This window comes from Propithecus coquereli, unplaced genomic scaffold (assembly GCF_000956105.1).
Source record: "Propithecus coquereli isolate 6110/MARCELLA unplaced genomic scaffold, Pcoq_1.0 Scaffold10, whole genome shotgun sequence".
Lineage (NCBI taxonomy): Eukaryota > Metazoa > Chordata > Mammalia > Primates > Indriidae > Propithecus > Propithecus coquereli.
In genome coordinates this window covers 17,735,247-17,757,503 of record NW_012133858.1, presented here as the reverse complement: position 1 = coordinate 17,757,503, position 22,257 = coordinate 17,735,247, and the positions used below count along the sequence as shown (strand labels likewise).

General features: G+C 44.7%; 1 protein-coding gene across 2 annotated transcripts in view; it reads right to left on the bottom strand.

Annotated features, from left to right (window-relative positions):
* The window catches only part of ETV5 (ets variant 5), a 58,834-nt gene extending 43,154 nt beyond the window's left edge, over positions 1-15,680 (bottom strand). Inside the window, exons 1-5 of one of the 2 annotated variants that reach the window (XM_012641836.1) lie at positions 15,504-15,680; positions 12,322-12,440; positions 12,100-12,187; positions 11,920-11,967; positions 11,776-11,826 (exon numbers count right to left, since the gene is read on the bottom strand). In XM_012641836.1, the coding sequence (XP_012497290.1) occupies positions 11,776-11,826; positions 11,920-11,967; positions 12,100-12,187; positions 12,322-12,366 (232 nt within the window). In that variant the 5' untranslated portion in view covers positions 12,367-12,440; positions 15,504-15,680. Of the gene's footprint in view, positions 1-11,775; positions 11,827-11,919; positions 11,968-12,099; positions 12,188-12,321; positions 12,441-15,020; positions 15,133-15,503 lie in introns of those variants that run through there. The other variant, XM_012641848.1, reaches the window with a different exon arrangement.
* Positions 15,681-22,257: the final 6,577 nt, after the last annotated feature.

The following is a 22,257-nucleotide window of genomic DNA, read 5'->3' as shown; positions in this document are numbered from 1 at the left end:
CCAACCAGCAGAAGAGGGGGGCACCCCAAACTCCAGGGGGAATTCAAGGCTTCCTCTTCCTTTTTACTCCCCCTCCAGAGAGAAGAAATGTGATCCAGGTGAAAGATGATGACACCCAGATCCTAAAGGACAGACAGGGGGACAGATGGTGGGGATAGCTTGGGCTAGGAGGGGCAAAAGTGGTCCTCAAAGCTGTCTACCTCTTGTGTTGCATGAGGCTGAAAGCTGCTCCTACCCTCCAAAGTCTGAGAAGGCCCAGGACGAGCTCAGGGCAATGGGCCTGTATACAGGGAGGCACAGACTGGCCTGTTGTAGGCCTTCGGAGCAGAAGAATCACCAGGGGTGACATATGGAGCAGTAGCCAGTTTGCCAGGGTAGAGAAGCTGGCAGGTCACGTCCTTGGTCATCAACTAAGAGAGCTGGTTACTAATGGATTTTGAGATACTGGTCTTGTCCTTTGTTCTCCTCTCTCAGTACTAACAATAATGGCATAGGTGATTTCAAACGTTTCTATTCTAAGTCTGGCTAAAACAGAAGGAACAGATTCTTTATATTAATGCTCTTTCTCTCCTCCTCCCAAAAGAAGTGGTCACTTAAGTAAGAGGAGCCCACCTTGGGCGAATGTACTAAATCAGGAGCATTGTGACTCACAGATGGTGACCTGTGTTTAAGAACGACTGTATATATTATCTCATTCTTGGGACAGAACTGCCACTTTCAAATAGTCATTTCCAAACAGAAAACCTCTGTTATCAAATAAGGAAGAAAACTGAATGCCAATAGTAATGGAGAGATTTTTTTTTTTTTTTGACCCAGATGAACTGGTTTCGGATTTACTTCCTTAAAGTTCATATTCTTTCCACACTTCAGCATTTTTCTTGAAACAGCTTGGACTTATACAGTTCCTTTTCTTCAAAGGACTCATTTATTCTAACAATTTAGGATTATTGCTTTAGAGTTCTGAAAATGGAAATCCAGAGGCCTTGAATATAAGAGTTAGAAATTAAATGTTGGGAAATGAACTTAGAAAAGAACTAGACCAATCTTGATTAAGGTAGGGCTCATATAGTAACAGATATGGGGCTCTCCCATAAAAAATACTTTGTATAGAATGAATATTTCTAATTGCATAAGAGTATCCCATCTGAGAACTTATGGGCCATGGAGAAACCAAAGCATTTAACAGTCAAATAAAAGGCTTGTCTGAGTATACACAGTTGACTATGAGGAGAGTCAAGATAAAAAGAAGAGGTTTCTCTGGTTTCTAGTTCACTGCCCCCTTTTGACTACCATGGGCTGGGGCTTTTCAGACCTACAGCCACGGGGCTGGCTCCCACCAGGGGTGTTTGGTTGCTTTCATGCTTAATAAACCAGCCAGATAAAAATGTGACTGATTGGCCTGATTACACCAAAAGGAGGTATCTGAGCATTATTTGAACCAATGCTTTACTACTTTCATTGGGCAGCTGTTCAAAGAATTTTAATATTCAACCCGTACAAATATGATAGACAGCTATTTGTTTTATTTTCAAGATTGAGAAAGAGGTCTCAAGAGAGCCCTGTTCTCCCAAGTCCAGGGTTGTTAGACATGACAGGATGGCTTCCCCTGCTGTGGCCTTCTATCAACCACAGTGGATTCTACCATGAAGGACTGCTCACAGTGCAACATACAGTCAGGATAAGGGGGAACAGGATGTTTTTCCTGAAAGGAAAAAAATGCAAAACTAAACCTTAAGCTTTAACATCTCCTTCTATAATTTACTCCCAACTTATATGATTCTCATCTAAACTGGCACTACTAAAGTGAAATGTTAACAGTACTTGAAATAGGATTTAAGCACTGTGGAAAATCTTATCTTCAATTTCAAATTTCAAATTCATCTTGAAAATCCGACAGGAGAAACTCCAAACCCTGGGGAAATGAGCTTCTCCCCCAAGAACCACCCCCTCCTGTCTACAGTCCCTTCTCCTAGAGTAGAAATTCGGCAAGTGCGTCAAGGGTGCTAAACTGTGACTTGCTCTCTCGCACATGCAATCTTGCTGGGAAACATAGCATTAGCTGCTCAAAGTCTAAATGCAGCCTAGCAACACTTGGCTAGTGTGTGTGTTTAAAAGAGGAAACAGAAAATGAGAAATAGCCCTAACTGGCTTTTTTTTTTCTATTTATCTCTAAGGTCATCCCAAGGACTCTCAGCTTTTGAGACCCTTTATAGAGTTACTTCCCTTCCAGCTGGAGGCTGGTGTTGGGGCTGTAGAAAGCTGGGGCGGGAAGGGAACCAGCAGAGAACGTGGTGGCATGTCACCTGCACTCACCAGCACCGCCTGTGTGCAGGGCAGGCACTGCGCTGAGGAGGGCATAAAGAAACACACGACAGGGCTCCTCTGCTTTTGGAGACACTTAGAGCCTGAGAAACACGGTTTGTTTCCTGTTCCAACAGGAATAGAAATTCGGAAGCAGGGACTAAATTTAATATTCATCGAAATATGGAATATATCAAAACTCTATGCTGCTTTCTCCTTTTTCCTCAAGAAATAAAATCCCATGGCTGGTGGGGAAGGAAAGGAATGAAAAGGGAATTGAGGAAAGCAGAAATTTTCTAACTCAAGACACCCCTCAGCACAGTGAAGTTATCCCCCTTTATTATTCTCTATTAAAATTCAGATTAGGAATTTGGGGCAAACTCCAGATCAGGCCTTTTTTGTGGGTGACCATGGGGAAGAGACATCCCCCTCTTCTATTCTACCTTTTCTATGGGAAAAGTATAAAAGACCCTCATTAAGTGCTCTTTCAGGCAATTTACAAAGCATTTCGAGGCACTCAGCTGAAAAGTGTTTATGTAAGCTAAGTCCTCAGCCCCTCTGGAGAAGCACACATATCAGCATCCTCCCACACAGCTGACATCTAGGGTTACCTCCTGAGAGGTTTCAAACTCTCTCACAAAAGGACAATCTGCCCAGGCCTGTTCTTTTTTTTTTAATAGGGAAAGCAAGACGTGCTTGTAAGACCAATTTATAGAAAGGGGAATATTTCTGGAAAAAAAAAATCCTCACAGCAAAACACAAGTGCAAACAGCCTTATTACGGTTGTGAGGGTGAAGAGTAGGACTTAAGAAAAGCTCTTTAAAATCCTGAGGAAATGGCCCTGGATCATTACTATTAAGTTTTGTTTTGGTTTTTAACTGATTGTCCTTTTTATGCTTATCATTCCTGGGCTAACCCACACAGCTCTCTGCGGGTTTGCCTGTGAGGTGTTGGCTAAGATGCTGGAAGATGTGTGAGGGTGACAATGTTCTGAGGCATGTGCACACCTGGAACCTGGCCTTGTTTTGGTGTGAGGTCACTCTGGTTTGGGGGTTGCGCAGAGGATGGATTTTTTCTGGTACTTCCTGCTATGTTCATTTTGGGAGGAAAAGCATTTGATTAGTGCCCAGTAGAAGGACTGCAGACATAGTGAAGTTCCCCCATAGCTGAGTACCAGAGTTTGGTGTCATTTTTATTTTTATTTATTTATTTATTGTGACAGGGTCTCTTTGGCCAGACTATAGTGGCATCATCATAGCTCACCACAACCTCAAATTCCTGGGCTCAAGAGATCTTCCTGCCTCAGCCTCCTGAGTAGCTGGGACTCAAGGCCCAGGTGCTTAGCAAGAGCAGAGAATTTTTTTTTTTTTTGGTAGAGACAAGGTCTCACTATGTTGCCCAGGCTGGTCTCAAGCGATCCTCCCACCTCGACCGACCACCCAAAGTGCTAGGATTACAGGCGTGAGTCACCACAACAAGCCCGGGAAATGTCATTTTAAAATGACACCTGATCACAGTGGGAAATTAAACAAGAGAGAAAAGGCCAAGGAGTAAAGAAATTACATCTTTGTCTGCCCCGTGTTAAAATGTCAGCCTAAGGGAGAAATATCTGCATGGTGGCATGCAAATACCTGTGTTCTTAAGGCCTGGAGTAAAGAGTGGAGGTCAGAGTAGAAAAGCTGGCGGGAATCTTCAATGGGGAGCTAAAGCCACAACCCCATGGGAAGGAGATAAAAGGGTAATATCCTCAGATCAAGTCTCAACACCTCCCTCTCAAAGAGAAGGTAAACCACCCTCTCCTCTATTATCACTCCCTTTAGACAGCTACAGTCTAAAATGGGAGACAAAGAAAGGGGAGTGGGCTTCACTGGCTTTGTTGGTCAGTAGCAGCCCTTCCCCATAATCCCAGGCCATCAGCCTGGCAGTTTGAGGGTTAAAGTCAGCACTTAAAAGAAAACTCAAACCCCATTAAGCCCAGGCTTGGAGAACAGGGAGCAGCAGGGAAGCCAAAGGAAACTAATTTTGGAGGCTCTCCAAGCTGCCAATCACAAGCATATTTCTAACAGTCCCAGTGTTGTTTGAGTTGGTTGTTTTTCCACAGGCTGCACAATGGGGTCTGGTTATTCATTGAAAAAGTCTGCAAGTGAGCCCCGCCCTCCATTCACAACCAATTTGGAATGCTCCATTCAGGCAAGAGGGGGAATCTGCAGCTCAGCTAGCTGGGGCAGACCTAATAGTGCCCAGCGCCCAGCTGTCGCCACAGGGACGCTTGCTCGCCCAGTGCACTATGTTTATGTAAGAAATTCAAACACTGTGGGGGCGCCTGCCCACTGTGCACCCTCCCTAAGATCCAAATGACCAAGACTTTTGCTGAAATCTGCAAGGGCATGCAAGTCTGCTCCAAGTGAGGTCAGTAAGTACCCCCTGGCAAAAGAAAAACTATCAAGTGCAGGCCCGTTCAGGATCAGACTGTAGCTACCAGCTGAGAGAAACAGACTTCAGTGGTATTTCTCCTGCCCCAGGCGAGCTGGTATGCATTAGGGTACAGCGCTCTCTGGAAGCCTGCCTCTCCAGACTTTCCTTCCCATTCATCGCCAGTAGCTACATTGTCAGGAGCCACCTGGCTTCCTCCCCAGGGGAGGAGGACTCTGAAGACACTACTACATTTTCTGGCTGCAGAGGAGGAGGGGACGAGCCACCTATTATGACTGTTTCACAGTTCCTTCTCTTGGCTTCGGATCCAGCCTGAAGGATTTAGAATACCATCCTGAATGCCCATGAGACATCAAAAGGGAAGTGTGTGGAGATCTGAGGTTGAGGGGGTGAAATCTATTCCAAGATTCTGCAAAGTACAAGGCTAAAAACTGGTTTGGTTTCTTAGCGCTTTTTCCAAACCTTCAACTATCACCCTGAGGGAGAGCTGCCAGAGCCAGTCTGACAACCAGACTTCATTTATTTCAAGGAAAAGCATACTTCTTTATGAAAATCAAATCCAGGAGGTAAATTTTAGCTCATGGGTTGTTTCCCTTTTTTTATATTTGGCTATTTTCAAATGTCTTATGTTTACGTCTTCTCACTGCCTGCCTCCACGCTGCCACTGGATGCATTTCTCTGAAGTCTTTCTGACCACAGAATCCCTGCTCCATGCCTTAGCTGTTCAGCAGATCAGGCTTGAACTCCTGGCCTTTTAATAGCTAGATTTTATCCTGCTCCCTGGAATCTTGCACCCTCTGCTGCAAGTTCCCCCCAGATGCTTCTTCCGTTTAAACAGGGGAGCCCCCATTATTTGCTATGCGGGGTCCTTTCATGTGGGGCTCTTCTCCCTTTAACACCTGAGTTGCTAGTCCATTGACATCTACCTGCCAGGCCCAAAAGTGTATTTACATTATGGTTACAATTTATACACACACACACTCTTCCCCTCTCCCCACCAAGAGTGCATGTGCATACTAGGGGCCTAGTATCTTGCCACTACTTTAAGCTGAGCCTAGAGGGATCGGACAATGAAAGAAACTGACGACCAAAGCCTCTGTTAAATGAGCTTGATGAGTTCACAAAATGAATTTTTAAAAAAGCAACCTAATCCGGTAATGGCATCAGTATGCCTGGCACTTGTCCAGGAGCTGGGAGCTGCAACATGACAAGCCTCTGAGCTCCTTGGATTCCAAGTGGAGAAGCACTATGTGCCAGGGCACAGATGGGGCCCAAGCTGCCTCAAGGGCAGCCGTATGCCCGAGAGGGGGCTGTCATCCTCCGAGGCTGGATGTACTTCACCACTACTAAAACCCAAGGAAAATGTCCCTCGGTAGAGAATCATACACCCCACTCCACCCCACCACGAGTAACATTTTTTCTGAGACCGAAATTAAAACAACGATATTATTAGATGGTAGAAATGACAGTACAGATTTTCGGCTTCATTATACTACCCATGTCTTAATCTTGTAAAACTGAAGAACGCTGAAGAGCATGGGATAAATGATAATTTCTTGATTGAGGCCAGGATTTTGTTACTCCTGGCACCCACACAAGTAATCTGCCTGGCCAACACAAATGTAATTCCCCAGCCCAAGTCTTTCTCACCAAATACAAAGGACTGAAAAGCCTACTGGGTTTTATTAGAGTACTAAGAGCGAAGACATAGAAGAGTAAGAGAAAAATCCATTGTTTTAATAAATAAGCCTAACTGAATTAAAGTTAGATGAAAGCAGATTTTGTTAAATATAGGTGCTCTTTTAGATAAATGGGTACTGTAGGTCTTGGGTCCTTAAGAGCCCTGGGTCTAAAGATCTTAGAGACTATAGAAATAGGAAGGATTTCAAATCATTGGCAACCTCTCAGCCATAAGGTATGGGCTAGCTAACAAAGATTTTGAAAATAACACTGTAAAACCTAGAGTCAAAGAGTCTCTCCTCCATGTTTTCCATATGCTTTCTTCAGCATTCTTTTCTTCTGTCTCCCTACCTTCAGAAACACTGGCTCCTGAAAAATATAAACTGAATAGCCTCCTCTCCCTCAAGCCTCTTATTTTTAAAGTACCTACTGTTTTTTCTTACCTTGCAAAACAAAAAGACTTTAGGATGATCCTTTCAAATAGAAACTGCCCAGGACCACATAGCAAGTGAATGTGGAGTTTGACTACATCACATCTGGAACCAAAGTGATATATACCCTTTTCAAAAGTAAGGCCTTGCCTCTACTATATTAAGCTCACACGTTACAAAAAAAAAAAAAAAAAAATCCAGCTGAATAATCTCCTAGTGAAACAGGCTTAAGATCAATGTGTTTTAGGCTCAAGGGCTGTCATAACAGTTAATCCTATTTTCCCAGCCATCTATTGCAATGTATTTGAGAAAAGTTGATTTTATCAGTTAATTAGCCAGTCCTTAGGAAATTACTTGAACTTCCTTCAGCTGTCCCATTCTTTTTGAAACACAAATCTAAAAAGAACACTTCATGGGGAAAATGGGGTCATTTGGATTTTAAAACAATTCTCTAAATTATATTTGGCATGGAGGCCATGATTTTGAAATAAGAATTTATCATGCCCTTTCCTCAGCATAAAATATTTTTAATTATTTAAGATTCTGACAGGTAAATATTCAGTATATCACAACTGAAACAAATTAGTGAGATTAAAAAAATTAGGAATTAAATCTGCATTTTAAAAAACTGCTATTTATATATGCTAAAGTCTAGTAATATACCCTTATGTACCCAAGCAGTCAGTTCAGAAAAATGAATGGAACATACCACCTGATGCCCACATCAAAGCACTCTGAGTTCCAATCTTATCCATAACTTTGATTTGTAGTTAATTCTGTGAAAATGTGCAGTAAAGGTGTATATACATTGTGCAGGCGCTGTGGCTCACGCCTGTAATCCTAGTACTTTGGGAGGCCGAGGCAGAAGTAGCTTGAGGCCAGGAGTTCAAGACCAGCCTGAGCAAGAGCAAGACCTCATGTCTACAAAAAATAGAAAAATTAGCTAGGCATGGTGATGTGAATTTTTAGTCCCAGCTACTCAGGAGGCTGAGGCAGGAGAATCACTTGAGCCCGGAAGTTCAAGGCTGCAGTGAGCTATGATCACATCACTGCACTTCAGCCTGGGCAAGAGTGACACCCTGTCTCAAAAAAAAAAAAAAAAAAGTACACACAGCTATGTACTGACCCAGATTCCCTTGTTTAGTAGCTCTACTTGTTAATGTACATATTTAGCTACACACACTTTTACATATATACACATACACACTCACACTTATTTATAAATATATAGGATATATGTACACACAGTTTTATATGCACACATATTAATGTATCTTCAAGGAAATGTGTTAGTTTGTACAATTTTTTTATTTCATAATTTCTCTTTTCCAAATACTAGATGGAAAAACTCAAAGCACCAAGATATTGCAGAACTTTCTCAGGATCACAGAAGGAAGAGAACAGGAGTGTGGGGCTGGATACTCAGCAGTCTCCCTGAGGCTTTCCTGAGAGCCATCTCCCGGTATGTGAAATAACGGAGAGCCTGGAATACACCTCAGTATGCCTATATTCCCTGGTTCTGCAGCTTTGTGAGAGCTTCTTTAAAGATATTATTTTATAAATTATTTTTCTTGCTTCATTTAATCTTTCCAATTTGCCTCCAAACCACTGATCAGTCTCTCCAGCTATCTGGATCTTACTTGCATCGTCATCTCTGTAAAATGAGAGGGTTGGACAAGACTGTCTTTACAAGGGACTTCCAGCTTAATCTGGGATCCTTAGTGACTTCTCAGGACCAAGGGACAGTGGCGGGGGGGCGGGGGGACACTGGCAGAACCCCTATGGTGTATAGGTTTCTTTTTTTTTTTTTTTTTTTTTTTGAGACAGAGTCTCACTGTGTTGCCCGGGCTAGAGTGCCATGGCGTCAGCCTAGCTCACAGCAACCTCAAACTCCTGGGCTCAAGCGATCCTTCTACCTCAGCCTCCCGAGTAGCTGGGACTACAGGCATGTGCCACCATGCCCGGCTAATTTTTTTCTATGTATTTTTAGTTGTCCAATTAATTTCTTTCTATATTTAGTAGAGACGGGGTCTCGCTCTTGCTCAGGCTGGTTTCGAACTCCTGAGCTCAAACAATCTGCCCGCCTCGGCCTCCCAGAGAGCTAGGATTACAGGTGTGAGCCACTGCGCCCGGCCGGCTGTGTATAGGTTTCTATTCCCTTGAATTTGACCTTTAAGAGCTTCCAGGTTGGGGAAGCTTTACTAATGTCTATATTTGTAAGGTAAAAGTGAAATCTGTATAGCTAGAAGGAAGCTGGACATTTCTATAACAAAAACAATGGTTTCACCTGCTACTTAAGGGTGGATGCCTATGGGCAGGGAACGCAAATCTGAAAAGCCTAACAAAATATAATCTTTTTAGAAGTTGAGCTTATAGTGCTTAAGGGAAAAAAAGCCATAATCTTTAAAACTAATATTCCAAAATAAAAATGATTACCCACATTACTTAGCATTTCTCTTTCTTACACACACACACACACACACACACACAAAATGGAAAATTAACCAAATCATTGTTAATAGGAAAGTCTCACTATTACCAGTGGCCACTGGTAAGAACATTTGTTACTAATGTTCCTGATACTGTAGGAAAAAGGTTTGCTTTCTCCTGGGAAATATAAGTTTGGTTTATAGTTTACTGATTGAGTGAGTCAAACCAACTCAAAATGTTTCATTAAATTTGAAACTCCTGGGCTCTTCCAGAAAACGTCTAGAATGGAACTGGTCCACAACACCAAGCTGGGAAAAGTGCGCAGAGAGAAGTAAGAGCGTGCAGCCCAGCTGTGGGCTCTGCCTGCTCCTCCCATGTGTCTGAACTGCAGTCAAATGTCCAGCAAGAATGAATGGCTCAGGGATGCACCGCTCCACATTTGTGCTCTCCCCTAAACTCTCAGGCAAGTTAGACTATTTGAATCTATCCTCCAAGCTCCACTTCAAGAAATATAGAGTCAGAGAGAGGGAAGAATTATTAAAAGACTTTTCTAGGCTACTCAACCATCTGTTTTATCCTTAAAAGATAGAAGAGCTCAACCTTAAGAAGTTAAAGCAAAAGCAAACAAAGTAAAAAACATCATACTTGGTAAGCAGAAATATCTCCCAAAGCACTTTTATTTAAGGTATGGTATTTTAATTAAAGAACTTAGCACATTCTATTTGCTAAGCAGAAATTATTTCTAAGGAGCCAAAACGCATTTATTGATTTCTTCATTTTAGCCTATTCCCACAGATAAATGTATCTCCAACTATAAATCCTGTTTGCTGACAAAGAACATACCCTTGCTTCAGCACATGCAATCTTTGAATGCAGCCATCTCATCTCCCTTTTAACTCTTTTGGGTTACAGAGAAACAAACAAAAGTGTCATAAAAGCATTTCAAAGAACCTCTGCCAAGAAAGCCACCTCCCAAACAGACTGCAGTTTATGCTGCTCTGAGCAAGAACTGGAAAGGCTCGGCCAAACTGTCAACACAGAACAAAGTTGGATTACAAATCCTGTCTTTCATCTTGCAAACACACACACACACACACACACACACACACACACACACACACAAACACCCTCCCGTATTTTGGGTTATCTTTATTTAGGCTTTCAGTGGCAAGCTTCCCAATCACTTGAAAATAATCAAAGGGCAATAATAAACATGCATTTACTTTCCTATAGAAAACATTCACAGCAAGCTGTAACAAAGCCAAGGTAACCATGCAAATGTGGGTTACAATTTATTCTCTTTTAAAGTTTCATGGCATTGTGCCTTGGACATGAGGCCTATCATTAAATAATATTTAGCTGGTACCTCTGTTCCTTCATTTAATAGAATTAGAATACCCAGCTTTTACTGAGACTGAAAAATACCCTCTCTCCAATGGCATTTTTACACACACACACACACACACATACACACACACACACACACACACACACACACACACACATCCGAGAAAAAACAAAGCTGGGAAGAATTCGTTGGTACAAAATGAGAAATCAAGTTGTTGCATGGCTCAGGTGCTTGCTATTATAAACTATGACTAAGAGACATGAATTTCTCTGTGATGCAACTCTCAAGAGGCAGCATTTTCTCCAGGCCTCTCTTAAACCTGCTCATTCGCCAGTGACTAATGCTCTCTAGAGCAGCCCTGTGCTGCTCAAATTTCATCAGCCAGCTTTGTCCTTGATAGCTCTGCCCCCCCCCCCATAAAAGCTCCCAGACCTGTTGAGGACAGCCCCAAAAGATCAGTGCAAAGCTACCCATGCCCCTGCTCATATTGAGAGCCACCTTTTGAGCTTCCCACAGTATTTTATTATCTCAAGTAATGAGCACTTAATGACCATTTTAAGAAAAAGTTTTACCCTTCTTTGAACAGAAAAGCCATAGCAACTACATAAAAAATAAGACTAAATCAGGTCACTCTGTGACCACCTCTTGTCAGCTGAGAAGTAGAGACAAAACTGACAACATGTTGGGTGAAACTAATATTAACTGGAATTTTCCATTAACTATTTTCTGCACCTTTAAAAGAACAAAAATGTCAGTTTCATGATTCACATCAAGGACTTAATTTATAAAACAAAGAAAAAAAGCTATAAAGTAATGTCTGACTACTAGATGTTTGGTCCAACATCTTATATATTATGTTAGTTAATTTACAATTTTGAGCTTGAAGCTTTGCAATATTCTTAAGGCAAAAAGAAATGTAAGATGAAATTATGTTCAGTCAATCTTACCTGCAATAGAGTAGAAGTACTTTAGAAATAATTTTAATAAAGAATAAAACAAAAGTTTTCAGCATTAACTCTGAATTATTAAAAGAAACTAAATGTATACCACTGTCCAAATCTGCTGGCTTACAGCTGTAAGGAGTATTCTAGACATGGTGTTCAAGACCAAACAATTTCAGAACAAATGCACCCCCACCAGAAAGGTACTTACAGTTATCAGACTGAAAATCTGGGACAAATTGTTCATCATCAGGAACTTGTGCTGGAAAAGAGATTTTTATTTTAGACCTTTAAGTTTTATTAAAAAGCACAGTAAAATGTTTTATATGGAAAATAGGACATCCAAGAAACTTGCCTTCAGCTAACCAAGCCTCTTGAAGTTGACTGAGATCCTGAAACAACTCTGGAATTGAAAACAGAAGACCCCAGAATGAGGATATTTCTTCTGCTGGGGAGAAGAGGGGGAAGGCTCTACATGCTGCTGGTTCTGGGAGTGATGTGAGGAAGCCACAAAATAGGAGGGGAAGCTTACTACCTTCAGAATCATGAGCCAGATCTGTGTCCAAAAACTTCCTCTTTCTGTCAATCACAGGCCGCCCTCTACATTCCTCAGACCGAGATTTCTGAAAGAGGCCAACAGACAGTGAAGACTCAAGTGCAGTAAAGAGGTCCAAAGGGGTTGACCCACTAAACCAATAAGGAGAAGACTCATATTGAGGAGGGAGGACAAAACAAACCAAAAGCCACATAAACTTACCCCTGGGACCATAAAAGGGACTTGCTGATCATAAAATCCATCCATGGTGCTTCCAACGTCTCTAATATCACTTTGGAAGATTTCAGCATTGATTAATTTCTGGGGGAAAAGGGATCCTCCTGCAATATGAATTTGGTAGATTTAACTGAGAGAAGGAAAAAAAGAGAAATAAAATAATTTTTTGGTCTTTTATAGGGCCTCTGCAAAATCACTATCCTTCTGTGAGGTACTTAAAGCCTATTCAAGGTGTAAGCTTTACAGACCAATGCTAGGCTTGATTAATAGTATTAGAGGTGCACAGTGTACTTAGCGCCAAAACCATTTATTTACTCAGTCATCATTTTCTTTTTTTTACTCATTAAAATTATAGATTTGGTGCCGCCTGTCCCCTACAAAAAAAAAAAGTCCTATTTTTATTAGAAAAGGGTGATTTTAAGACTCTCTCATATAGAAGATCCTCCAGGGCATTTGTAGTAGGGTTTTAAAAAAAGAGATAATTTAATTTTTGACAGTACAGTGATGGGAAGTAGAGAAACTGGGTTTAAGTATTCCAAAGTACTGGCAATTAAGAATCTGACATACATGGTATTTCTAAAAGTATTTTGTAGGTCAGTGGTAAAACACTATATATAGTTCCAGGGATAAGTTGATCAGAGGTATACTTATCTCCACATACAACTATTTAAAACCTAAACCTCTGTCCAAACAGGTGTAGTGTCTGTAATGTCACAAATATCTCCATGGCAACTTAGAGATATCTGTGCTATCTCCAACTTCTCAAGGAATAAAATATCTATGAAAAGTAATGGATAAAGGAAACTAAATTCCATTGCATGTATTTAAAATACATCTTTACAAAACGTCTTTTACAACGTGTTAAAAGCAAAAGATTCACAAAAAGAAAACGCAGTTTGTTTCTTACAGCAAAGTCAATTTTCCTAGACATACCAAAAAAATAAAATTAAACTCATTTCAGCAATGATAACTGTTGGGCTGGGAAGACAGGATGGGGGTCAGAAGGGAAAAGAGAGAACTTTTTCTAATTTGGGAGGAATCACGTAACAATTTTAGGAAGGTACTTATCTTACTAAACACTTTGTTTTATTCTCCAAATAAAAATACAGTTAACAAAATGGAGGAAAACATTTATTTCACTCACTCCAGCTCTAAGCAATGCAAAATGCTTAAAGGAGTATTTCTTTTGTTTAACTTGTATACGAATTTTAAATAAAAAACTTTTTTTCCCAGTGGGCAATTCCATCCAATTTGTTTTTCACACTGTGCAGAGCATATCAAATTTTCATATGTGAGCAGGATACAAGGAAACCCTTCACAGCCAGCCTCCTCCCCAGCACTTTGACTCAAGTAATCAGATATTTTCAAAGTCAAAGGAAACAGAGGAGCAAAATAGCACACAGTTCATAACTTCCTAGAAAAACACTCCCGCCAGCCTGCTTGCCTGCCTTCCAAACAGCATAAAAACGTTCAGAATAAAGCCTGTCTCTCAAATGTCACCAACCCGTAGACAAAATCTGAGAAACCTCAGCAGTGAGTTGAGGAGCATGAAAAAGAGATCTCTGTCGCCGATGAAAATCTGTCAGATTAAACAGTGGCCTTAGAAATCCTATAAATGTCTGTTGGAGGGAAGGGACCAGTAGGAGACGGAGGGGGAGGTATTTTCAGAGTTTCATGATGAAATACTTCACCTTGAAGAGCAAAAACATATTTTAAAAATTTAAATAAAGGAAAGAAACTGCCATAAGCGAACCCAAAAGAGCATCGAGGATCTTTAAAGCAGCTCTCAGAGTTCAAGGGCTAGAGAAATTGTGTTCAAAGTATAATTTTTTTTTTTTAGCCTGAAGGGAAGGCTCGAGTTTATCCAGGAGTTTAAACCACTTCCTTTGTGCCCCCCGCCCCGGGTGCCCCCAGGAAAACTTTAACACGGCGCAGCGGCGCGATCAGGCCCCTCCCCCGTGGCGCGCAGCGGGCCCGGTTTTATGAATGGGAGAGCGAGCCGCGGCCGCCACATCAGGTAGAGGCTGTAACTGGATCTCTCGCGCTGGGCCCCATTCACAAAACAAGACACACTTCCACCCAATTCCCAGCCTTCCCCATTCATGAAAACTCCTTCAGCTGCGCCCCCGCCCCCGCTCCCAACGCACGCCCAGCCTCCGACGCAGGCCCCTCACCCCAGCGTTTTAGGAAGAAAGCTCTATGCTTCATTCACAAAAAGGGAGAGGGAAAAAAAAAAAAAGCCGCAGGGAGCAGCGAGCCAACGAAAGAAACCCGCTTCATTCATAAAGTCACCCACATTCATAAAAACGAGGTGCGGCGCCCAACGCTACCAGCCGCCTCCAAGCCACCCCCACCCCCAACATCTCTCCTGGAACCCCCTCCCCGACCAGGAGTTCGGTTCCCCCTGGAGTTTCCTCCCCCCTCTGAAAATGCGGCCAGACCCCCAATCCAGCGCGAGGCTCCCAGCATCTTTCCGTTCCCCCTCCACACCCGTTTTCTTCCCACCATCCCCAGGCTGCTGTTTTGGTGCTCCCCGATCTTTCTCGGGAGTCGCCGCGCAGCCCAACGCCCTCAGCCTGCTGGAGGTGGGAGCAGGGGGACTGGGTGTCCACTTCCCACAACCTTAAACTTGAAAGGCCAGCATAAGTTCCCGGCCGACCCCCAGCCCCGCGGGCTGCACATGCCTATGTCACTTAACCCCTCCTGGTGCTCTGGGGGGCAGCACCTCTCAAATCTTCCCCCGCAAACTGCTTCCCGCCCCCTCCTCCCAACTGCAAAGCTCCGCCAAGCGTCTCTTCTCGCGAGCCTCCAAGTCCCCTCGGGGCTCTCAGATCTCCAGAGACTGCAAAAGCCTCGCAACTCCGCGCTCCCCCATCTCCACCCGGAGCCCCCGCACCTCGCGCTCCGGCGCGCCTCCCCCACGGCGTGCGGAAACCCGCTCTCCGCGCGCTCCGGAACCGTTAGCCGCACCCGCCCGACGCCTCCCAGGAACCGAACCGAACCGGGCCGCGGGGGGAGGGGGTCAGCCCCAGGGGTGGCTCACCCCAGACAGTGCACCCGAGTTTGAGGATTCCCAATCAGCCCGTGAACTCTTGCCGGCTGGGCCTTTCGGACCCGTTGCTGGATGCCCTCTTTGAATGCCCCCTGCCCCCGCAACGCCCCCTCACCTGAGGCGGCCGCTCTCCTCCCCTTGCAGCGGCCCCGGCGGCGCAGGCGCGCTCACGCACGCGCGCACCGGGCCTGGGCGCCTAGGCGAAAAGCTGGCTGGGCCGAACCGCTCCGGAGACCGAGAACCGCTCCGCGCACCAGCGGCTGGACTCTGCGCTGCAGCTGCCAACCAGGCTGGAGCGCTGGCCCGGCCCCCCGCGGCCCGCTGCTCCGCCCGCCGCCATTGGCCTGGGGCCTAGTCCAGCCTCGTTCCCATTGGTTCTAGGCCGTTCCCGCAGCTGTCCATCACCTCTTGTTTACCCTGTCTGCGGGCAAATCCAGCCGAGCCGCCTCATCAACTCCGGCCCCCATTGGCCAACAGTGCGTCTCTCTCCACCCCTTCAGGGGCCTGTTTTACATAATTTATGCACCGGGGGCCTTTGGCCAATCAGCACAGGGTGTTTATATAATGAATGTAAGGACGTTTTTCATTCATAAAAAACGCGACCTGAGGGGGAAGCTTAGCTGAGTCAGTGAAGCACTTAAAGGGGCCGAGACCAGAAGGAGCCGCCGTTACTTCCCTTCTAGCTGCTCTCCCGACTTTTCGCCAAGGTGCGACTCTTCTCCTTTCCCCACTTACCCCCACATCTCCATCCAGGAAGGCCACGGCCAGTTTGGGTCGCTTGGCGCCAGACTTTCGCAGCTGCGGCACCAAGCGAAGTTATCGTTTTAGAATTCAGGCTAGAGGAATTCGTCATTCCACACAGAGAAACTCGCTGACCGACCTGGGCGTTTGGCCCACAGAAACACAGAAAACGGAAACCAAGCCCTCTAATCTTAGTTACCTTTAAGAGAGGCCTTAATTTCTTTTAACCAGGTTTCCAGTGGGAAGAATAAGCAGTATCTCCCTTTAAAATCTGAGCTCTCAAACAGATTTTAGTTGCTATTTTATACTGGCAAGGCCTAAGGCCCAGCCAAATCGCGTTTTCCCTTTATGTTTAATTGCGACTCGTAACCTCCACCAGAGTGGGTTCTGGAGTCGAGGTGAGAAAGGGTCGGGGCTCAAAGAAATCCTCTTCGGGTTAGCACCAGCCAGTCAACCGACCTAGATACATAAATCCTTCCGAAATGTGCATGCAGAGTTAGACCACTTTCCTCCCTCCCCAGGCTGCTTGTTTTCCATTTAAGTGTTGAATGCAAGATGGTGTATTTGCGAATTAGATCCCGTGCAGCTGGGAAAGACGAGAAGCAGCTCTGCTTGCCAAACCATAGGGCACTAACTGCAATTGCTGAGATTCTTAACGGGGTGTTCCAGGAAAAAAATAAACAAGCAATCCTCTACTGTCTGCCCCCTCTATCCCTCCTGTGAAGGCCGTGGGGCGCTCTATCCTCTCCCCTAGGATGATGGGGGCCTGTGAGGGGGCTCTTCTGCTGGTGTGGCCAGCCATTCACCCCGTGTGCCAGCGGTGGGGAAGAAAGATGCCATATGTTAGGAGAGAGCCCCTAGCAAAGGGGGTCCCAGGGTAGCCAACCCTGGGGCTGCCCCCACTCCGCACGGTGGAGAATACAGTGTGAATTTTTAGAGAAAAAGAAATTATTTTAAAGTCAAAATTTTTCCACCTTCTTTTCTACTTCCACTGTGTGTCTTAACAGAGCAGGCGCTTCGCCCGTGGTTTATGACCCTTGAAGTGTTCAAGTGCACCTAAGGTACCTGGAGCACCCAGGTTGAGTCCTGGGCCCAGCAGTGACCCCGCGTGAGCTATTGACTTTTTGAGAGACAAGAATGGGCATGAATGGATGGGTGGAAAGCCCCCTGAACTTTTAACAAGCAGTTCCTTGATTTTTAATTTCCTGGTTGAGCATTTTGCTTCCAACTCCAGTTTTCTTGTAGTGCCTTTCTTCATTCCCCAGGTAGAACCATTTCTGTTTGGTGCCTGGAGATTTTACTCTAGTCTGTTTGTGCTCCCAGCATGTTGCTGACATCCCTGAGAGCTCTAGCTCCCCAGCTCAGTACAGGGCACAGGTTAGCTCCCAGATACTCCTCCTCCCAGCTTTGTCTACCCCTACTCCTACTCCTCCCCGATCTCATCCCATGTCATTCTGCTCTCTAATCTCATTTTTCCAAAAGAGCTTTCTTATACCTCTCTGCTTAAATATTTCAAGCTCCAGCCCTCTGGACTGCTTGTAGCCAACAGGGCCACATGTCCTCACCATATAAACCATAGCACATCAATCATACTTTATAACTTTGGCTACAAGAAAACAGTGTAGGATACTTCATAGCAACTCTCTCCACAGGGTTGGACTTGATGTCTGTAGTGTGGTTCTTGTGACCTTTGCCTCGGGCCAAGGCTCTCCATCTGCCTTGGAAAGAGAAGGTGGGTATTTCTGGATTAGCAGTAACAAAATGGTGGCTAAGTTGGGGGCAGGGGAGGAGTTGGGTGATAGATACATTTTTTAAGAAGGTTGTCATGAACATGATCACGTGTACACATGATGTAGGAAGTTATGCCAGAATAGAGCTATGGCCAATTAGTTATTTAGTCATCCAGTAAACATTCAGTTTGTACCAAATATTCAGTCAGAGCCTGTGCCAGACAAAAGAAAGATGAATAAGACCCAGGCTTTGCCTTGGAGAAGCCTATAGTCTATTGCATAATGTCAGTAGCTGGGGTTTACTGAGCACTTAATATATGACCTGTTCATGCTGTATATAATTCTCTGGAGATTATCTCACTTAATCCAACAATAGTACCAAAGTGGACAAGTTATTAATATTTCCATTCCATAGACAAAAAACTGAGGCACAGAGAGTTTAAGTAGTTTGCCAGTGGTCACAGAGCTAATATGTAGGTTGCTGAATCTGGTAAGAACCAAGGTGATCACACACCAGAGCCCATATGTGGAAGACCTAGCATGTAGCCTCTGTTACTCAGCAACCCCTGAGGAAACATAATTTGAATGCTGAGTGGTAGAGGATGGAACTGGTTGAAGTCAAAGGGAGGAAGATTTGAGCTCAGTCTAGTATTAGGAAGGACTTTGGTATGTTTGGAGTGTTCCAACAAAGGAATACTGCATCTAGTAAGGAGTATCCTGTTGTGGGAGGCATTTATGCAGAAAGACTCAGAGATAGTGTAGACAGACTAAGGTACTGGCCAGGATAGATGAACTTTGAGCATTCTTCCATCTCTAAGAGTCTACGATTCTGGGAATTTGGAGCTTTGTGTTGGACAGGGAGGTCCATTCTGGGCACAGCCATGCTGCTTCATGAAAAGTGAGCGTACAGGCTGGGTGGCTCACACCTATAGTCCTAGCACTCTGGGTGCCCGAGGCAGGAGGATTGCTTGAGGCCATGAGTTCAAGACCAACCTAAGCAAGAGCAAGACCCCATCTCTACCAAAAATAGAAAAAAATTAGCCGGATGTTGTGGCATGTGCCTGTAGTCCCAGCTACTCGGGAAGCTGAGGCAGGCGGATCGCTTGAGACCAGCAGTTTGAGGCTACAGTGAGCTATGATGATACCACTACACTCTAACCCAGGTGACAGAGTAAGACCCCCTCTCAACAACAAAAAAAAGTGAGGGTACAGCCTGTGATTACTTATATTGCCAGGCCAGCTCCTAGGCCCAGAGAGTTTCTTATTATTCAACGTTTACTGATGTCTTCTCTCCACTCCTCTTCCTTTTCTTCTGCTTCTCCTTGGGATTTATTTACCTCCCCTGCTCCGATCCCCATCCCACTCTTCTTCTTGTGTTATCTTTGCCTTTATAAGAGTTAAGGGTCATGTTTAGAAGTTCTTTGTCTAGTACATAGAGTCTTTCCTCCTAAGAATGTTACTTATACTGGAGGTTTAGTCGAGCATGTGTTCCAATTGTTAAATTCCCTCTCCTCCAGGAGAGAAACAAGATGGGAAAAGAAAACAAAAACAGAGACCAGCCCTGTGGAACATTCATCTAGTGTCAATCTTGCCTTTGTCCTCTAGCAGTAGCAAAACTTACTTAATCACAGTAAGATAACTAGACCCTTGTTCTTTAAACTCAATTTACTGTGTGTCTTCAGGGAAACAATGTGAAAGAATAGGAAAAAAAATACCTTACCCCAAGCCTGAGAGCTTCTGTTACTAGAAGACTGCTAGTAGTATTTTCCTCTAAAATACCAAAAGAGGGTTAAAGTGTAAGGCAGGCAATCCTGTCTTGAGCTGATCACCAAAATGATGATGGGAAATGTGGAAACATCACGATCTTGGACCCTCACGTTGGGACAATGCCTCCTGTGCTCTGTTAGAAATGCCACAGTGAATATAGTCCTGTCCAGAGGCTGGGGTGTGGGCTACCCAGGCCCGGTGTCCTTTCCCATTCTTGTGGAGTGGTGGGAAGGGACTTGAGGACAGGGTCCAAAAGGTATAGAAACGTGTTTCTTTTCTTCAAGGGAGAAATGAAGAATTCTATCTTCCTTTCTAAAGTTCAGAAATAAAGTCCCTAAAGACTGAGGGGAGAAAAGAAAATCTTTTTCGATTCAATGTTTCTTTAAACAAATAGGGGCCATATTGTCTTCAGGGTTCCTTCTAGCCAGGGAATAGTAATAGCTGACATTTACTGTTTAATATGAGCCAGACACTTTGCTAAAGACCACACATGTATTGGCACACTTAATCCCAACAACAGCCCTCTGAGGGAGATGCTATTATTATCACCTCCACTTTTCACAGATGAGGAAGCTTAGGTACAGAAAGGTTCAATAAATTGCCCCAGATCACATAGCTAGCACATAGTAAAAGGGGCAGTGTACCCAAGCTGGCTCCTCCAGAGCCTGCCTGTGAGCCACTCGGCTGTGCTGCCTCAGCCCCATGAAGGTGTGTGTGCTTAATGCCAGCAGCCAGCACTGAAAGAGCACTTTAATGTACCAGGTCCCATTTTGAGGCTTTGCTTATATTAACCCACTCAATCTTCCTAACAACACTGTGATGTAGATACCATTATTATCCCCACTTTATAGATGAGGAAACTGAGGCACAGAGAGGTTAGGTAACTTGTCCAGGGTCACATGGCTAGTAAGCGTTGGAGTCAGGCTCCGAATGCAGATCTTGAATGGGGTCCTTGCTCTTACACACTCTGCTACACTGCCTTAGTTCCTACAGTCTCTCACTCTGTCGTCATCTTGCCTTTGGATCTATCTCTCATCTTGCCTTTGGGGCTTTGGCTGCTTGCTTGCCACTCCAGTGAGAGTGCTGTGCTTCCCCGGAGCTTGCTCTAGCAACACCAGCCAGACTTCTGAATTACTATCTTGGGCCGGCAAGGGTTTGTCTTCATGAAAGCCACTTTAGGAAGAAAGCGGAAGTTACATTTACTGAGCATCCCCAACATACCAGGCTCTGTGCTAGATACTCAACATGCTATAATGTCTCATTTAATACTCCAATCCCTCTTACAGGTAGTAATAACACCTAATGTGCTGATGTAAAAACTGAGGTTCAGAGTGAGACGTTTAAAAACATGTCTGAATTTTCTCAGTTAAAAAGGAGCAAGTCAGGTCTGACCGAATGTATGTGTTTCATCCTTTGACCCAGCCCGCCTAGCAGGGCCTCACTCTTCTCCTGGCTCGTTTCCTGAGCTCGAAGACATCCTCTCTCCTGTCTCCTTCTCCTAACTCTCAATTCTTAGATCTTTTGAAACATCCACTATCAAGAAAACCTGGAGGGACATGTCCCATTCAGATTCTTAATAGCTGAAGCATTTTTTTCTTAAGCCCAAAACCTTACAAAAAATTGGATGGCAATCTTTGGAAACTTCCCATGGCCTCCCATTGACTTCAGAACTGAGTCCAGCTCTGTGCCAGGATCTACACAGCACCTGAGTGACCCCGCAGTGCCTTCTGAGCCTCTTGGGGCCTTGGGTCTGGCTGTTCCGGCACAGAGCTGCCTGGTCCTTGAGCCAGTCACATGCCCACATCCTGCTGCCCCACTTCTGGGGCCCCCGATGGACTGCCCGCCCCACATGAAGGAGCCTCAGGCTACTGGGCTTTGGCCAGGAATCCCATAGCAGATCTTCAGAGTTTTCCTGCCCCTTCCTGATGTAGGTTGTTAATCAGAATTCAATGCATTAAGCACATGCTTCTGCAGCCCCTCACAATCACTGTAATTTTCTGCCTCTGACCTGCCATGGGCTCGAAAACCAGCAAACCAAGTGAGTGTGAAGTGGGCATGGAGAGTCCACAAGCTCTGAGTGAGAGCTAAAGTGCCCCTTTGATGAGGAAGTGGAAGAAGTTGGATGCATATGAGTGGCAAAATCTATTTTGACCACTCAGAGTCCTTTTGCTTCCTTTTATGCCCTTGGTGGTGAGTTTCATATGACCAGGGGTTAACTCTTGCTGTGCCATCCTCAGACTTTAGCTCCTGAAGCAGGAGAGGCTAACTCAGAACACTCCCACCTTGAGCTACACAAGGCCTTGTTTAGCATCTCCCAACAGTCCCGCTGGAAGAGCAGACTAAGGGGTTGCCAGCGCTGGAATGTGGCTTCTTCATGGGCCTGCTTCAGTGTGGCAGCTGGAGAGCGGGTGGGAAGGCGGGCGGTTCTTTCAGCTCTTGGCTTGGTCTGTAAGCGCCCACCTCCGCTGAGGCTCTGCCAGGCCTGTGGAGGGGGCTGTGTTTATTCGGAGTTGGCCAAAGGGAAGATCAACCATGGCAAACTGGTAACAGAGCCCCCAGAAGAAATGCCCCATCAGTGAATTTGATCCTTTGGCTTCCAATGGGGGATGCAGCCCGTGTGCCCTTTTAGCC